Genomic DNA, 12810 nt, shown 5'->3' with positions numbered 1-12810 from the left:
TTTAAAGTGTATAAAGCTATTAATCCTGCTACTGTCTATATTATCAGCTGGATAAAGCCTTGCTGGATAAACTTATCTATCTCCAGTCATTACGTCACATGGTTAGCCTAAGATGACATCACATGGTTAGCAGCAAAACAAAACTTCATATAGACAATATTTTATCGGGGAAAAAGTGTAATGAAGCCATTAAGATGATCTAAAAACATGATTGAATTAGATAAAAAGCAGGATAAATTGAATACATGGTTGTTCTTGTTGGGATGGAAAAGGTTTATTTGTGAATCCTGCCTCACTGAAGCTCGCCAAGATATACTTTCTTGCTCACCAGATAAACGTTCTCCATTCTGACGTCAACCATGTTTTCTCTATATACTTGTAGTTGAAAAAGAAAAAAAGGTGATTAAATAACTTTCTTTTATTACTGTTGGACTTTTTTTCACAATGTTCCCTAAGTTCCTTTCAATATTCTTCTCTAATTGGTAAACATAATAGACCTATCCCATTTAAGTGGGCCACAACAGCTGCATAAAGAAAGTTCCAAGACTGACTTAATTTATGTGCCAGTAGATTGATAATTATCATAGCTTATAACTTATTCTTGTGAAATACATCAGGTCATCTTGCTTTAGGTGTTGTATTTGCTGTATTATAAGAATCATATATAATTTTGTTGTTGTTCAGTATATCTAGAAAGTGCATCTTTAGAGTTATCTCGATGTTGTTAATTCATTCTTGGAGTGAATATACAGAACCAGTTAAAGTATGTCCCTTATTATATGCCCGAAAGAATTTCTGGCATATTATGTTATACCCCCTGGAATCTGTCCGTCTGTCCGTCTGTACGTTAGCAATTTGGTTTCCGGAGCATAACTTAAGTTCCCACAATATTCAAACTTCATAGGATGATTGTCCACATGGGGTAGAAGACCCCTATTGATTTTGGGGTCACAAGTTCAAAGGTCAAGGTCACTATTACCTTAAAACTGAAAACAGTTTCCGGAGCATAACTTAAGTTCCATTTGGCCCACAATATTCAAACTTCATAGGATGATTGTCCATATTTAGTAGAAGACACCTATTGATTTTGGGGTCACAAGGTCAAAGGTCAAGGTCATTATTACTTTAAAACTAAAAACAGTTTCTATACCCTAACTTAAGTTCCATTTGGCCCACAGTATTCAAACTTCATAGGAGGATTGCTATTTGAAGGAGGTAATACTTTATTTAATTCCCATGTCTTACAAATGCTTCATCCTTACTAAAAAAACAAAACACTTTCGGGCATATAATGCTCCCCCTAGCGGTGCTCTTGTTTACATATGGAGAAACCAGGTCGTCTTGATTATAATTGCAGATGTTTTAGCTTCAAGTATGTGTGAGTTTTGTGAGCATTTTTATTTAGTTTCATTAATTTCTTAGTTTCTTGAATGCAATGCATTTTACATAAAAATGTTTAATGTTTTTTATATATTTATTTACAGACCTAGATGTTGTTTCATTGGCAACTTCTGTTCTGCTACTTTAATGTGATGTTTTGTTTGGCTGTGATTTAATGTTGTAATATACTTTGGCATGATTTATTATTTCATAAACAATTTTTGTTTCATAAACAAATTTGTTATGAATCTTAAGATAAGTTAATCTTTATTTATAGTCAGTTAAAATAAGCTGTAAAAGCTATTTTCTGACAACAGACTTAATTCTTTAACATACAAACAAACTGCATAAAATAAATTAGATTAAGAGGCTCAATTGTTCCTGAAAGACAGAATTATGTTGTATAACAAACAAACAGTGAAATATAAATGCATTCACCATGCATTTGAAATTGAATAACAACTTGAAAGGCTGTTGTTAATTGCATTTTCTGTGCATTGATTTATTTGTTCTTAATAGATATGATCACTCTGGAAAAAATTAAAAAGGGGTTTTACCCCATGAGCGCATTGTGAAAAATGGCCGTTTTCATTGAAAAGCCTCCTGTTACAAATTCAAACTGCTATGAAACTATGAAAAATGCTTCAATACTGATGGAACTTGGCACAAATGTTGACTGGACCATAGCCTCTGTAACGGCATGCTCAATCGTAAATTTCCTGTTACCATGGCAATGGGGGGATGTCTCAAAATTTTGAAAAATCACTATTTTGCATTATTTTTTTCCATCAAAACTGATTTAAAAGTGCTGCAACTTCTCAATGAATTGAGATAGAGTAAAGGGTTTTTCAGCGTCGGTTACTAGTTACCCTAAGATTGACCTGAGGCCATTTTTAGCCTGTCACATGTCCAAAATTTTCTTGGCGATGAGGGGGACTGCCGCCCCCCCCCCCTCCCTTCAAATCCCCAGACAGAAGGGGGCACGTCCCCCTTCTGGCAACCCCCTGATGTACCATTTTGATGGGGGCGGCACCGAAAAAGTGGTCACTTTTTTAACAACATTTCTCAAAGGAAAAACAGTGTTTGGGGCCTAACTAGGGCATTTTTTACTGTTTGAGGTCTCAAAAAAGGTGGAGGTAGTACATCGTCAAAACACGTCTATATGATGGAAAAGGTTAACCCCTTGAAACGTTGGAGGTTGAAACTTGGTGGATTATATAGTTATTAATAGATATGATAGCTGACTACATTCATAATTTACTTTATTTATCCTTCTACTTAGTATTAAATGGCATTTTACAGATATATTTCTTTATTGTTCCATTTGATTAAGATGTTTATTCAAGTGTTGATCCAGTTTTTACAGTAATGTTGATACAGTAATGCTTACAAGATGTCAATATTCTAATTAAGATATTTCAAGATAATTTGATCTGAAACTAAAAATAGACACTGATGAAGATGGTTTCCACAGATGTTGTACAGTAGTTGAGATTGGCTAAGATTAGTGGCTACACAGGAATTAGAATTCTACTATATAATATGAAAAAAGTTTCAAAAGTTTAAAATTACAATATAGCTACCAGTATTAAGTTTTTGCTAATACATATATTTACAGGTGAAAGTCAGGCAAATGGTAATGGACCTACCCCTGTCCCATCACCTCCAGGTTCACCCAAGAAACTTTCGCGCAGTTCCAGTCCACAAACCTCTTTAGACAAGCAAGGTAAAAGATTTAACAATTAAAAATGGAGTATGAAATGATAAAAAGAGCGCAAACCAACAAAGTTTATCAAAACATATTTCACTTTAATAAGCTTCATCAGTTGATATGATAGATAATTGTGACGTTTATATACTTTTATATACATCACTGCTGCCTAACAGCTCGGGTAACGCTATATATACAAACAATCGTTAATTATAGTGCCATAAAACCCGTGAAAAATCTTTATAACTAATAATATATCGTAGTTATATTGATTTACTAACTGTTTGTATTCAAGGTTCACCACGGTCAGGGTCACCAGTTGCTAGAAGTGGAAGTCCAAAACAATCTTATTCTCCAGCAAGAGTGAGCTCTGTAGCTTCAGAAACTTCACAAGCCTTTGTCACACCACCAAGTAGCCCTTTGACAACAAGGAAAGGTAATAATGGTACAAAACATCAAGTAAATACTTAATTAACATGCCTATGTAAGTCACCATAGTGATGTCAAAGCCTTAGTCAGAAAGGATATCTAGCCAGTTCAATTTTGTGCTTGTCAATGGAATTTTCCTTTTGTCTTAGAATAGTTTGATATTTGTGGTCTTTTATACAAAAACAGATAGATACAGATATAGATATGTCCCTGTTTAAAGAAAATTGAATTGCAGTTTATCAGTTTTAAAAATATGTTGTAAAGTTTATATTACTTTTGTGTAAACTTTACAGTGTTAGACAAATTGTTTTTCTGGAGAAGGTGTTTATGTTTTAGAGTTAGGGATCATCTTGAATGAATAGTTTTCATCTTAGAATTATTGTTGACTTACAGGACAATTAAGGAAGGAAGCATCTATCGACAGACCTTCAGTGTCACCACCAGGGTCACCACTGGTCCGCCACAGTGCAAGTGAAGGAACTGAACAGAGGGATGATCTAAGTCAGGGTACCCTCAGTCCTCGATTCTCATCTCCTAGCAGAATCAGGTATAATTATAATCTATATTAACTAAATTTGCTATGGTAGTAAAATAATTGTCAATTCTGCTGACCTGTCTCTAGAATGACATTTATAATGCAGTAATTATCTCTTATGGCTAAAAGATATTGGAAGTAAAATTTATATGCAGTATTTATATAGAAACACAATGGAAACTGTATGAAATAATTAATTTGTAAAGCTACGTATATCTTGCATGATAGATGTCTTGGCTAAATTATGCATTGCCAAGAATGAGTTTTTGATACAAACATGTTTTTCATTGACTTAAAAAGATTTGTTGTGTAATGATAAGACAATACAGTAAAAAAAACTTTAAGAAGACAAAGTTGGAGTGTGTTAACTGCACTATTTGAATGAATGATATCATAACCAGTGAAATTTTATTTTGTTAAGTCCACAAGGAAGCCCTAGAAGATCAGGCAGTCCACATGTTAGCTCAAGCCCTTCACGAGCCCAGGCAGGGTCACCATCCCTTACAGGTCAAGGAGGTGAAGGTGTTAAAGTTGCCTTTAATATAGGAGCAACGAATAAAGAGGAAACAGCGGGAAGGTAAGTTTTATAAGTTGGGTGTACCAAGAACAGGTTTTTTGTTGCTTTTTTGTATCATTAATCCAATATGTGCAGATTAATGAGTTATTTAGATTAACATATAGCCTTTGTTATGATTGAGCCAGTTAGGTAAAGATTATTAATAAAATAATGAATGCATATTTTTTTTTAAATTTCTATTACTGGTTTATTTTATATTTCAGACTGTCACCAAAAAATATTAGGAAAGATAGAGGTCGTCAACTGAGATCCAAGCGAGAAAGGGCATCTTCACCTTCCCAGCGTGACCTTGGACCAGTGTCAAGGGCCCGGGCATTTTCTGCCTCCATGGTGATGGACAGACCAAAGCATTATGTGAAGGAAGCTATGTCTCCATCAGTAGCAGAGACTTTACGTGCAGTGTTTGCTGCCTTTTTATGGCATGAGGGCATTGTTCATGATGCCATGGCATGTGCCTCGTTCTTGAAATTTAATCAAAATTTAACAAAAGAGATGTCATTATTGAACAAGTCAAAAAAGCCAGAGAAACAAAAGGAAAGGGTGCGTCATGCAACTGACTCAAGTAAAGATCAGACAAAAAAGAAGGAAAATATAAATGAACCACGAGTCCGGTTTAAGATTGATGCTAAGGTGAAACCTGAAGAAAAACCTGAAACACATTATTCAGACTCTGAGAAAAAGAAAGATTCGGGTAAATATAAATCTGATACAAAAACTGTTGAACATTTTCTTCTGCCAGAAAAATCAATGACTGTTGAGAAAGAAACCCAATTACCAACAACTTTACAACATTTAGTTTATTTCTGGGATGAATTGTCGTCTGCTACATTGCGGGTCATAGTTCAAGAACTTGTTTACCCTAGTCCTGCTATTGCAATAAAAAGCAAGAAACCTGAAAAGAAAGATGAAAAGAAGGATAAAGACAAGAAAAGTAAGAAGAAGAAAGAAGTAAAGCAGATGGGAAGGGCTGGAATATTTGCTGAGGCAATAGCTATGGGTGTCTATGGAGGTGGGGTAGAGAGAGAATCTAATTGTGAACTGTGCAATGGAATGTTCCCTCACCCAGTCACTTATCATATGAGACAGGCTCATCCTGGGTGTGGCAGGCATGCAGGTGGGAAGGGCTACAACAGTGGAGGGAATTTCTGTGACGGTTGGGCAGGGAATTGTGGGGAGGGTGGAGTGGGCGGAAGCAGCTGGTATCTTATCTGTGACAAATGTCGGGAAAAATATTTAAAGGAGAAACGGCATGCCCAGAAAGAAAAAGATAAAAATAAGAAAGGCAAGAAGAAGAACACCATGTCAAGACAACAGAATATCATGCTACCTCTAGAACCCCACATTATCTTGAAGAATAATGCTATGTTTTTACTGGATCTCGCAAGTGCTTCAGGATTTCAGTTACCAACACAGAGTCAGAAGAAAGTGTCGCCAAATCATGATTTACTGCTGCCTAGTGTTATAGAAGAATATAGAGTGGATCTAAATCCATTCCCTCAAGTTCCTTTTCAATATCTTATAAGACAGAGTGCACAAAGTTCAGATTCGGCCTTCGCTGATGAATTTTACATAGATGCAGACGAAAGAGTTCGATCTGGATCAATGAGTATGAGGCGACCAGTCCATTCACTCTCCTATCGACCTAGACTTCCTACAGAACCTAGACACAGTCCATTAGCAAGATCAGGCTCACTGGGCAAGGACCAGAGACCAATGTCTACTTGTATTCCACCTACAAGTCCATTAGTAAGACATTCACTTTTATTTAGTAAAAATTTAACAATTTAAGTTTGAATATGATAAGTTTTGTAAGAAGAAACTGTATTTAGAAAAAAACAAACTGTAAAAGCCTTTGAAGATTTGAATAACCTATTCTTCGGAAATAAAAAAAAAGACTAGTTTTCCTAAATGATCTTTTAATGACAGCACTATGATAACTATTATTTCATGAAAACAAAGGAGTTATAATAGAAAAAGATGTCTGTAGTTTTCATGCCATTTCCATTTTTGGCCGGGTTGCACAGGTGCACAAGCTCAGGTTATAGTATGGTGAATGTCAGGCGGTAAACAATTTTCAGAACAGTTTTCTCAGCAACTACCTATCAGACCCTCTTGATTTTTGGTATCCAACATAAACTCGTGGTCTCATACTGTGGGATTCGATTTCAGGTCTGTCAATCATCCATTTCCTGTTTGCCGACTTAGTTAAATTTTCAACATTGATGGTTTTCTCAGCAACTAATTATCACAGCCTCTTGATATTTGGTATACAAATGCAACTCGGCCTTTTCTGTCTTTGAACCATTTTTTTGTAACCAAATGTTGTAGTTGATATTTTTTGTGATACAGGAAGGAAGATTAGATATCCTGCACAGTGATGGTAACAGTCCAGAGTCCGAACCCGAGGGTGCGAAGAAAAGTGCTTTCCAGCGCAGTATATCAGAGATTGTTTCAGATGATGATAGTACAAATGATAAAAATCTTGGCCGTCTTTTCTCACCACGGAGGAGAAATAATAGTGGTGGTGTTGGTGGTGGGTATATATTACATCATGCAGTCAACTGACAAAAATTGCTTCATTTGCAGGTTTATTCAAAAACAAAGTACAATGTATAACATATTTCAAGTCTTTAAACTGTTAATCACATAAAAATATGGTAAAAAAATTGTATTTTTTTATGCTTAATAGATTTTTCTTATTATATTAAATGGTTTAAGCTGTGCAGAATTAAATATTTTTTTTTGTAATTTATTTAAGAAAAATAATATTGTTTCCAGAATCTTATGGTTGATTCTTTGGGTTTTAAGTGTTTAGCAATGATTTTGTGAACACAATTCTCGCTGCTAAGAAATAAACAAAGATATGTTTTTTATATCATCACCTTAGTGCTGTAATGGGTTAAGTCCTAGATTTAATAGAAGTTAACCAATAATTGCACCATGGTGATCATATGGGTATTTTGGAATAATTCTTTTTCAAAATTCAAAACAATCATTTTGTAGTTAACTACATACAGCAGATATAAAACTTTATACACTTTTTAAGATTTATTTACATTCTTTTTTATGTATTTGTCTCATATACATATTCATGTTATAAAAAATAGATGGAGGCACGTTATTGAAGCACCCGTCAGCGGCTATGACCAAATTGATTGGTTCAGTAGACAAGAGCGGTAATATCATGTTACCAATGAGCAGTCAGGAGAGAGCTCTCAGTCGACCAGTGATGGCCTTTATTGTACAAAGACATGACCTTGATGGTTTACAGTTAGCTATGAGGCAAGCTCTGAGAAAAGCAACATGTAGAGTGTTTGCTTTACAGGTATAAATATTTGAGTTTTCATTAAAAGCATTGTTGACCCCCTTGTAGCTGAGGGGTTGCTTTTAAGGGTTGAGGTATCAGAATTGCAGACACTGTTTATGCCTGCATGATCTTAAGAGGTGACTTAATGGGTTAGAATTACAGGAATCTATGCCCCTCTTAGCTCGAGTTTAAACACCCTAGTATAGCCAAAATCATCTTTCTTGTTTCAACACTGGATAACCTAAATTGAGTTAGTGCACTGTAAAACCAAGGAAACACAAAATAAATATTAAATAAACATTGTTGATGCTTGAGAATTTCAAAGAACAGATACTAGTATTGTTGCCACCAGTTTTGAAATAAAAATATTTTACTATAGGAGGTATAATTGATAGGTTTTATGTTTTTATCAATTGTACAAAATCCAAAATGAAGTTGAAATTGTTCCAGGCTATAAATGCATTTAAACTGATTGCTACACATTATGGATGCTATAAAATTAGGGAAACATTACTACTTCACACCAAGTCCCATAATTGTTAACCATTGATTTGTTTCAGCATAGCATAAAAATATTTTATAAAAATAATTTTGGTACCAAAAAAAGTTGATCATTGTCACTCAAATTAGTTATGTAAAAAACATGACTGATGTAGGTGACCTTGTTGTTGCAGTCTGTCGCCCAGTCTATCTGTATAGATGATCTATTATGATTTTTGTGTCTGATATTTCAGGCTATGAACTGGTTGTTACGTATGGTCACCCAGTCTGTTTGTATACATGATCTGCTATGGTTTTTTGTGTGTCTGATATTTCAGGCTATGAACTGGTTGTTACGTATGGTCACCCAGTCTGTTTGTATACGTGATCTGCTATGGTTTTTTGTGTCTGATATTTCAGGCTATGAACTGGTTGTTACGTATGGTCACCCAGTCTGTTTGTATACATGATCTGCTATGGTTTTTTGTGTCTGATATTTCAGGCTATGAACTGGTTGTTACGTATGGTCACCCAGTCTGTTTGTATACATGATCTGCTATGGTTTTTTGAATCTGATATTACAGGCTATGAACTGGTTGTTACGTATGGTCACCCAGTCTGTTTGTATACATGATCTGCTATGGTTTTTTGTGTCTGATATTTCAGGCTATGAACTGGTTGTTACGTATGGTCACCCAGTCTGTTTGTATACATGATCTGCTATGATTTTTGTGTCTGATATTTCAGGCTATGAACTGGTTGTTACGTATGGTCACCCAGTCTGTTTGTATACATGATCTGCTATGGTTTTTGTGTCTGATATTACAGGCTATGAACTGGTTGTTACGTATGGTCACCCAGTCTGTTTGTATACATGATCTACTATGGTTTTTTGTGTCGGCATTGAGTCCTGGAGAAGACGAGTCTGAGGAGGTTCTGGAGGAAGTCAAAGATGGACAGAAGAATGAACCTGCAGTTAAAGAAGTAAAGAAAGAACCAAAGAAAGATCAGGAGGTGAGCTTACATTTTTACAACTTTATTTAACAATGTTCTTTTTTTTTTTTTTTTCATACTTTAGAATGATAATGCAGTTTTTTAACCTTTTGTTGAACATTTATAAATGTTCATATTGATATAAGGAGTTTTGACGGTTGTGAAGATTGAATAATAAGAACAGATCAGATATGGTACAGTCGACATTGTATTAAGAGACCACTCAAGGGACTGCCAAAAAGTGGCCTCTTAATAAAGTGGTCTCTCAATAGAATTCTGGAAAATTCGAGACTTTTATTACAAGTCATAGATATAATAACATCTTTTTTATAAAAACAAAAACTATACAATATTATGTATGTATTACCGTTTTATAATTACATTTATGTCTTTTTTAAAAAAAAAGTCATCAATATTGTTTGTTTTTGATTTTTAGTAGAAATTTGTGTACAAATGTGTTTTACGCTCATAATACTGTAAACAGGTCATTTTGACCATGATACAAAGCATATTGTCTTATATTTTTAATATGTTCATACACATCTCCTGCTGAACATACTTTAGAATCATCAGCCAGAGCTCCAGATAATTATTTATGCAATGAGTTTTAATAAACTTCTTGATTTTTTCAACAATTAGTTTTCACACTACCCCAATTTCAAATTCAATAAGATTTTTAGAGATCTAGGATTTTTTTGCCTTTTTTTGTCGAAGGGTCATATTTAATGGGATACTACATGTATTTTGTAAAGCATCAGATGAGCACCTACACCATCAGCAATGAAAGGCTCGGCTCTGTAATGTTTAGTCTACTAGGTTTCACGATTTTATTTCGACTACAATCGATGACATTTGCTATTTACTCAGACTCAATTCCATGCACGATTTCTTCATACAATTTATCCGGTCTTATTAGTCTGTCTGTCTTTTTTTCGCTCGATCCGACATCATTTTCGATAAGGGAGGTCACTCTCAGCACATGACAAAACTATGCAAACACGGTGTTGTGATACGTTATTGCTCTGACAAAATATGTCACAATAAATATTACGATCGGAAAATCCGATTTTGAAACGATTGCAATTGTTATTCATTTCGTTTTTAAACGACAATTATTTGTGACCAATGACCATGAAAATTATTTATTTGTTTGCTTGTACACATCTAACCTACTCGCTAATTACACAGGTGAGAATGCCCGCAGGGACGATTGTTTGTCACGGCCGTTTAATAGATACTTTAACACTTAATTTTGTACATTTTGGCCGACATTCAGTGGCCGCTGGCCGCGATATAAAATAGTCGTTTAATGGAATTAAATTAAATAGTAAAAATCATCGGGAGGGATTTTATGCGGCCGCTTAATAAAAAAGTCGCTTAATAAAGGTGGCCGCAAGTACGATGCCGACTGTATTTTGCTTTTTAGTATGAACTATTAAAAGTATTCACTGTAATATTACATTTACTTCCTTCATACTAGTAATTACTGCAGAATTTGCTCTATTAACCATTTAATAAAGAAAACTTGGAATTGGTTTTATGAAAATATATAGAAAGTGTTTGTGTAACAATACAGACAAAACCTTGACAGTTCTCTCAATAAAGGTTTAACTCTGCATTTGATATCAGCCTGACATTCACTAATAAAAGTCTGAATTGTGTAAACAATAATTCAAATAACTTAACATAGTAAATTGTGTATCAAAATAATACAGGCAAATGATGAATTGAACTGATGCACATTTTCAATATATATTAAGGCTTACAGTTTTGGTTTTTATTTTTATTTTTTTTTGTGGGGGGGGAGGGGACACACAAGTTTGAAATCAAACCTACACGTATGTTAATTCAAGTTTTGTGAAAGTATAGTTTAATGTTGTTATATAGGAGGTTCCAGTTTGTGATCACCCGATGGCAGATATTACTATTGCTGGTAAATCTGTTGATCCATTACCTGAGACTTTCCATGCCTTCCTACAGTCTATAGCTGATGTTACCATGTCATTACCTATTGGCAGTATTATACAGGTATGTTATACATTAGCGAATTTTGGAATTCATTAATTTTATAATCTGTTACAATAGAAGTTAATAAACTATCTAGCTAGTTTACGGAATATCCGTGGTTCTACTCAGGTGCCCATTTGTGCCTGAAATAATGCACAGAATGGCACACAAGGTTTTCTTCCACCAGTAAAGCTGGAAAGTCCCTATATGACCTATACTGTTTTGGTGCGATGTAAAACCCAACCAATAAAATATAAAAGAAATTGTTTCATAGCTTAATATTAATCATTTGTTTTTTTTTCCACAGTTTTGTTTTTATCCTGCTAAGAATGTAGCTGGCATAAAAATCATTGAATTGTTTAAGAGTACAGTCTTTTATTACCAGAATTTTTTTCAGTTTTTAAGCATTAATAATTAAATGCAACAAAATGTCAGAAACCTTTTATGCCTTGTGCTTATGGCACATTTCAGTCTTCCTATACTAAAAAATAAAAAAATAAATGTACTTATATTGCATTGACAGATAATTAATATGTCATATGCTACAATACTTGTTAGTAACTGATGTGTTTGTTTATTTGAATGACACCTTTTGATATTGTTGTACAATGTTCATTTACAGCAAATGGCATGTTGTTTTGTAATCATACAATATTAATTTATATTTCAGCAAATGGCATTACGTTGTTTCTGTATGAAGTTCCAGCAGTCAGATCACCAGTTTCTGCACGAGAGTCACGTGTTTAGTAACATCAGTCAGATACTGAGTAAATCTGATGAATTAGCAGAGGAAAGTAATGGTGAACTTCAACAGGTATGTTTGTTTTAATAAAATAAGCCTGTTTCCTGACCATCCATTAATTTTACCAAAGATCCAGAAGTCTTGAATGTATGAGAAATGTTTATTTACCTACTGGTATTGTATTTTCATTTTACGAACTCTTGTGTTACTGCATAATTGGTGAAATATTATTGGGTTTTAGTTTTTGCTTCAAGTGGATTTTGGTCAGTAATTAGATACATGATTTATGTTACACAGAGATAAAAATTCTTGCATATCAGAAAGGAATATTTACTGTCTACACCGGTGCTAGAAAAACACCCCCAAGCCTTTTACAGTATGAATGAATTGTGTTCTTAGAATTACGTTATTTTGCCATTATGAATGAAGTTGTAAATTCATGAATTATGGTACTATAAGAAAAAAGTGCTTTATGAAAATATCAGTTTTTAGTAATTTTTTCCAAAATAATTAATTAATTAATATGCCAGAAAAATGAAACAAACACCAGCTATCGTAACAGACCAAAATATCTTGCTCTCATGTAACGTTGAATGGAAACTTGGCAGAGCCTTGTTACCAGTAAACAGTTACCCTCAAGCTAGATATT

At 34.2% G+C, this 12810-nt stretch overlaps 1 protein-coding gene across 1 annotated transcript in view; it reads left to right on the top strand.

Moving 5' to 3' along the window:
- The window catches only part of LOC132728510 (E3 ubiquitin-protein ligase MYCBP2-like), a 119961-nt gene that overhangs the window by 86716 nt on the left and 20435 nt on the right, over nucleotides 1–12810 (top strand). Inside the window, exons 59-68 of the mRNA XM_060714151.1 lie at nucleotides 2999–3106; nucleotides 3387–3527; nucleotides 3914–4067; nucleotides 4477–4632; nucleotides 4836–6378; nucleotides 6982–7165; nucleotides 7740–7957; nucleotides 9248–9433; nucleotides 11300–11440; nucleotides 12090–12233. Coding sequence (XP_060570134.1) covers nucleotides 2999–3106; nucleotides 3387–3527; nucleotides 3914–4067; nucleotides 4477–4632; nucleotides 4836–6378; nucleotides 6982–7165; nucleotides 7740–7957; nucleotides 9248–9433; nucleotides 11300–11440; nucleotides 12090–12233 — 2975 coding nt within the window. The remainder of the gene's footprint in view (nucleotides 1–2998; nucleotides 3107–3386; nucleotides 3528–3913; nucleotides 4068–4476; nucleotides 4633–4835; nucleotides 6379–6981; nucleotides 7166–7739; nucleotides 7958–9247; nucleotides 9434–11299; nucleotides 11441–12089; nucleotides 12234–12810) is intronic.

Source organism: Ruditapes philippinarum, unplaced genomic scaffold, assembly GCF_026571515.1.
Source record: "Ruditapes philippinarum isolate M1 unplaced genomic scaffold, ASM2657151v2 ctg527_1_1_1_1, whole genome shotgun sequence".
NCBI classification, from domain to species: Eukaryota; Metazoa; Mollusca; class Bivalvia; order Venerida; family Veneridae; genus Ruditapes; species Ruditapes philippinarum.
This window is presented reverse-complemented; position numbering and strand designations above follow the sequence as displayed.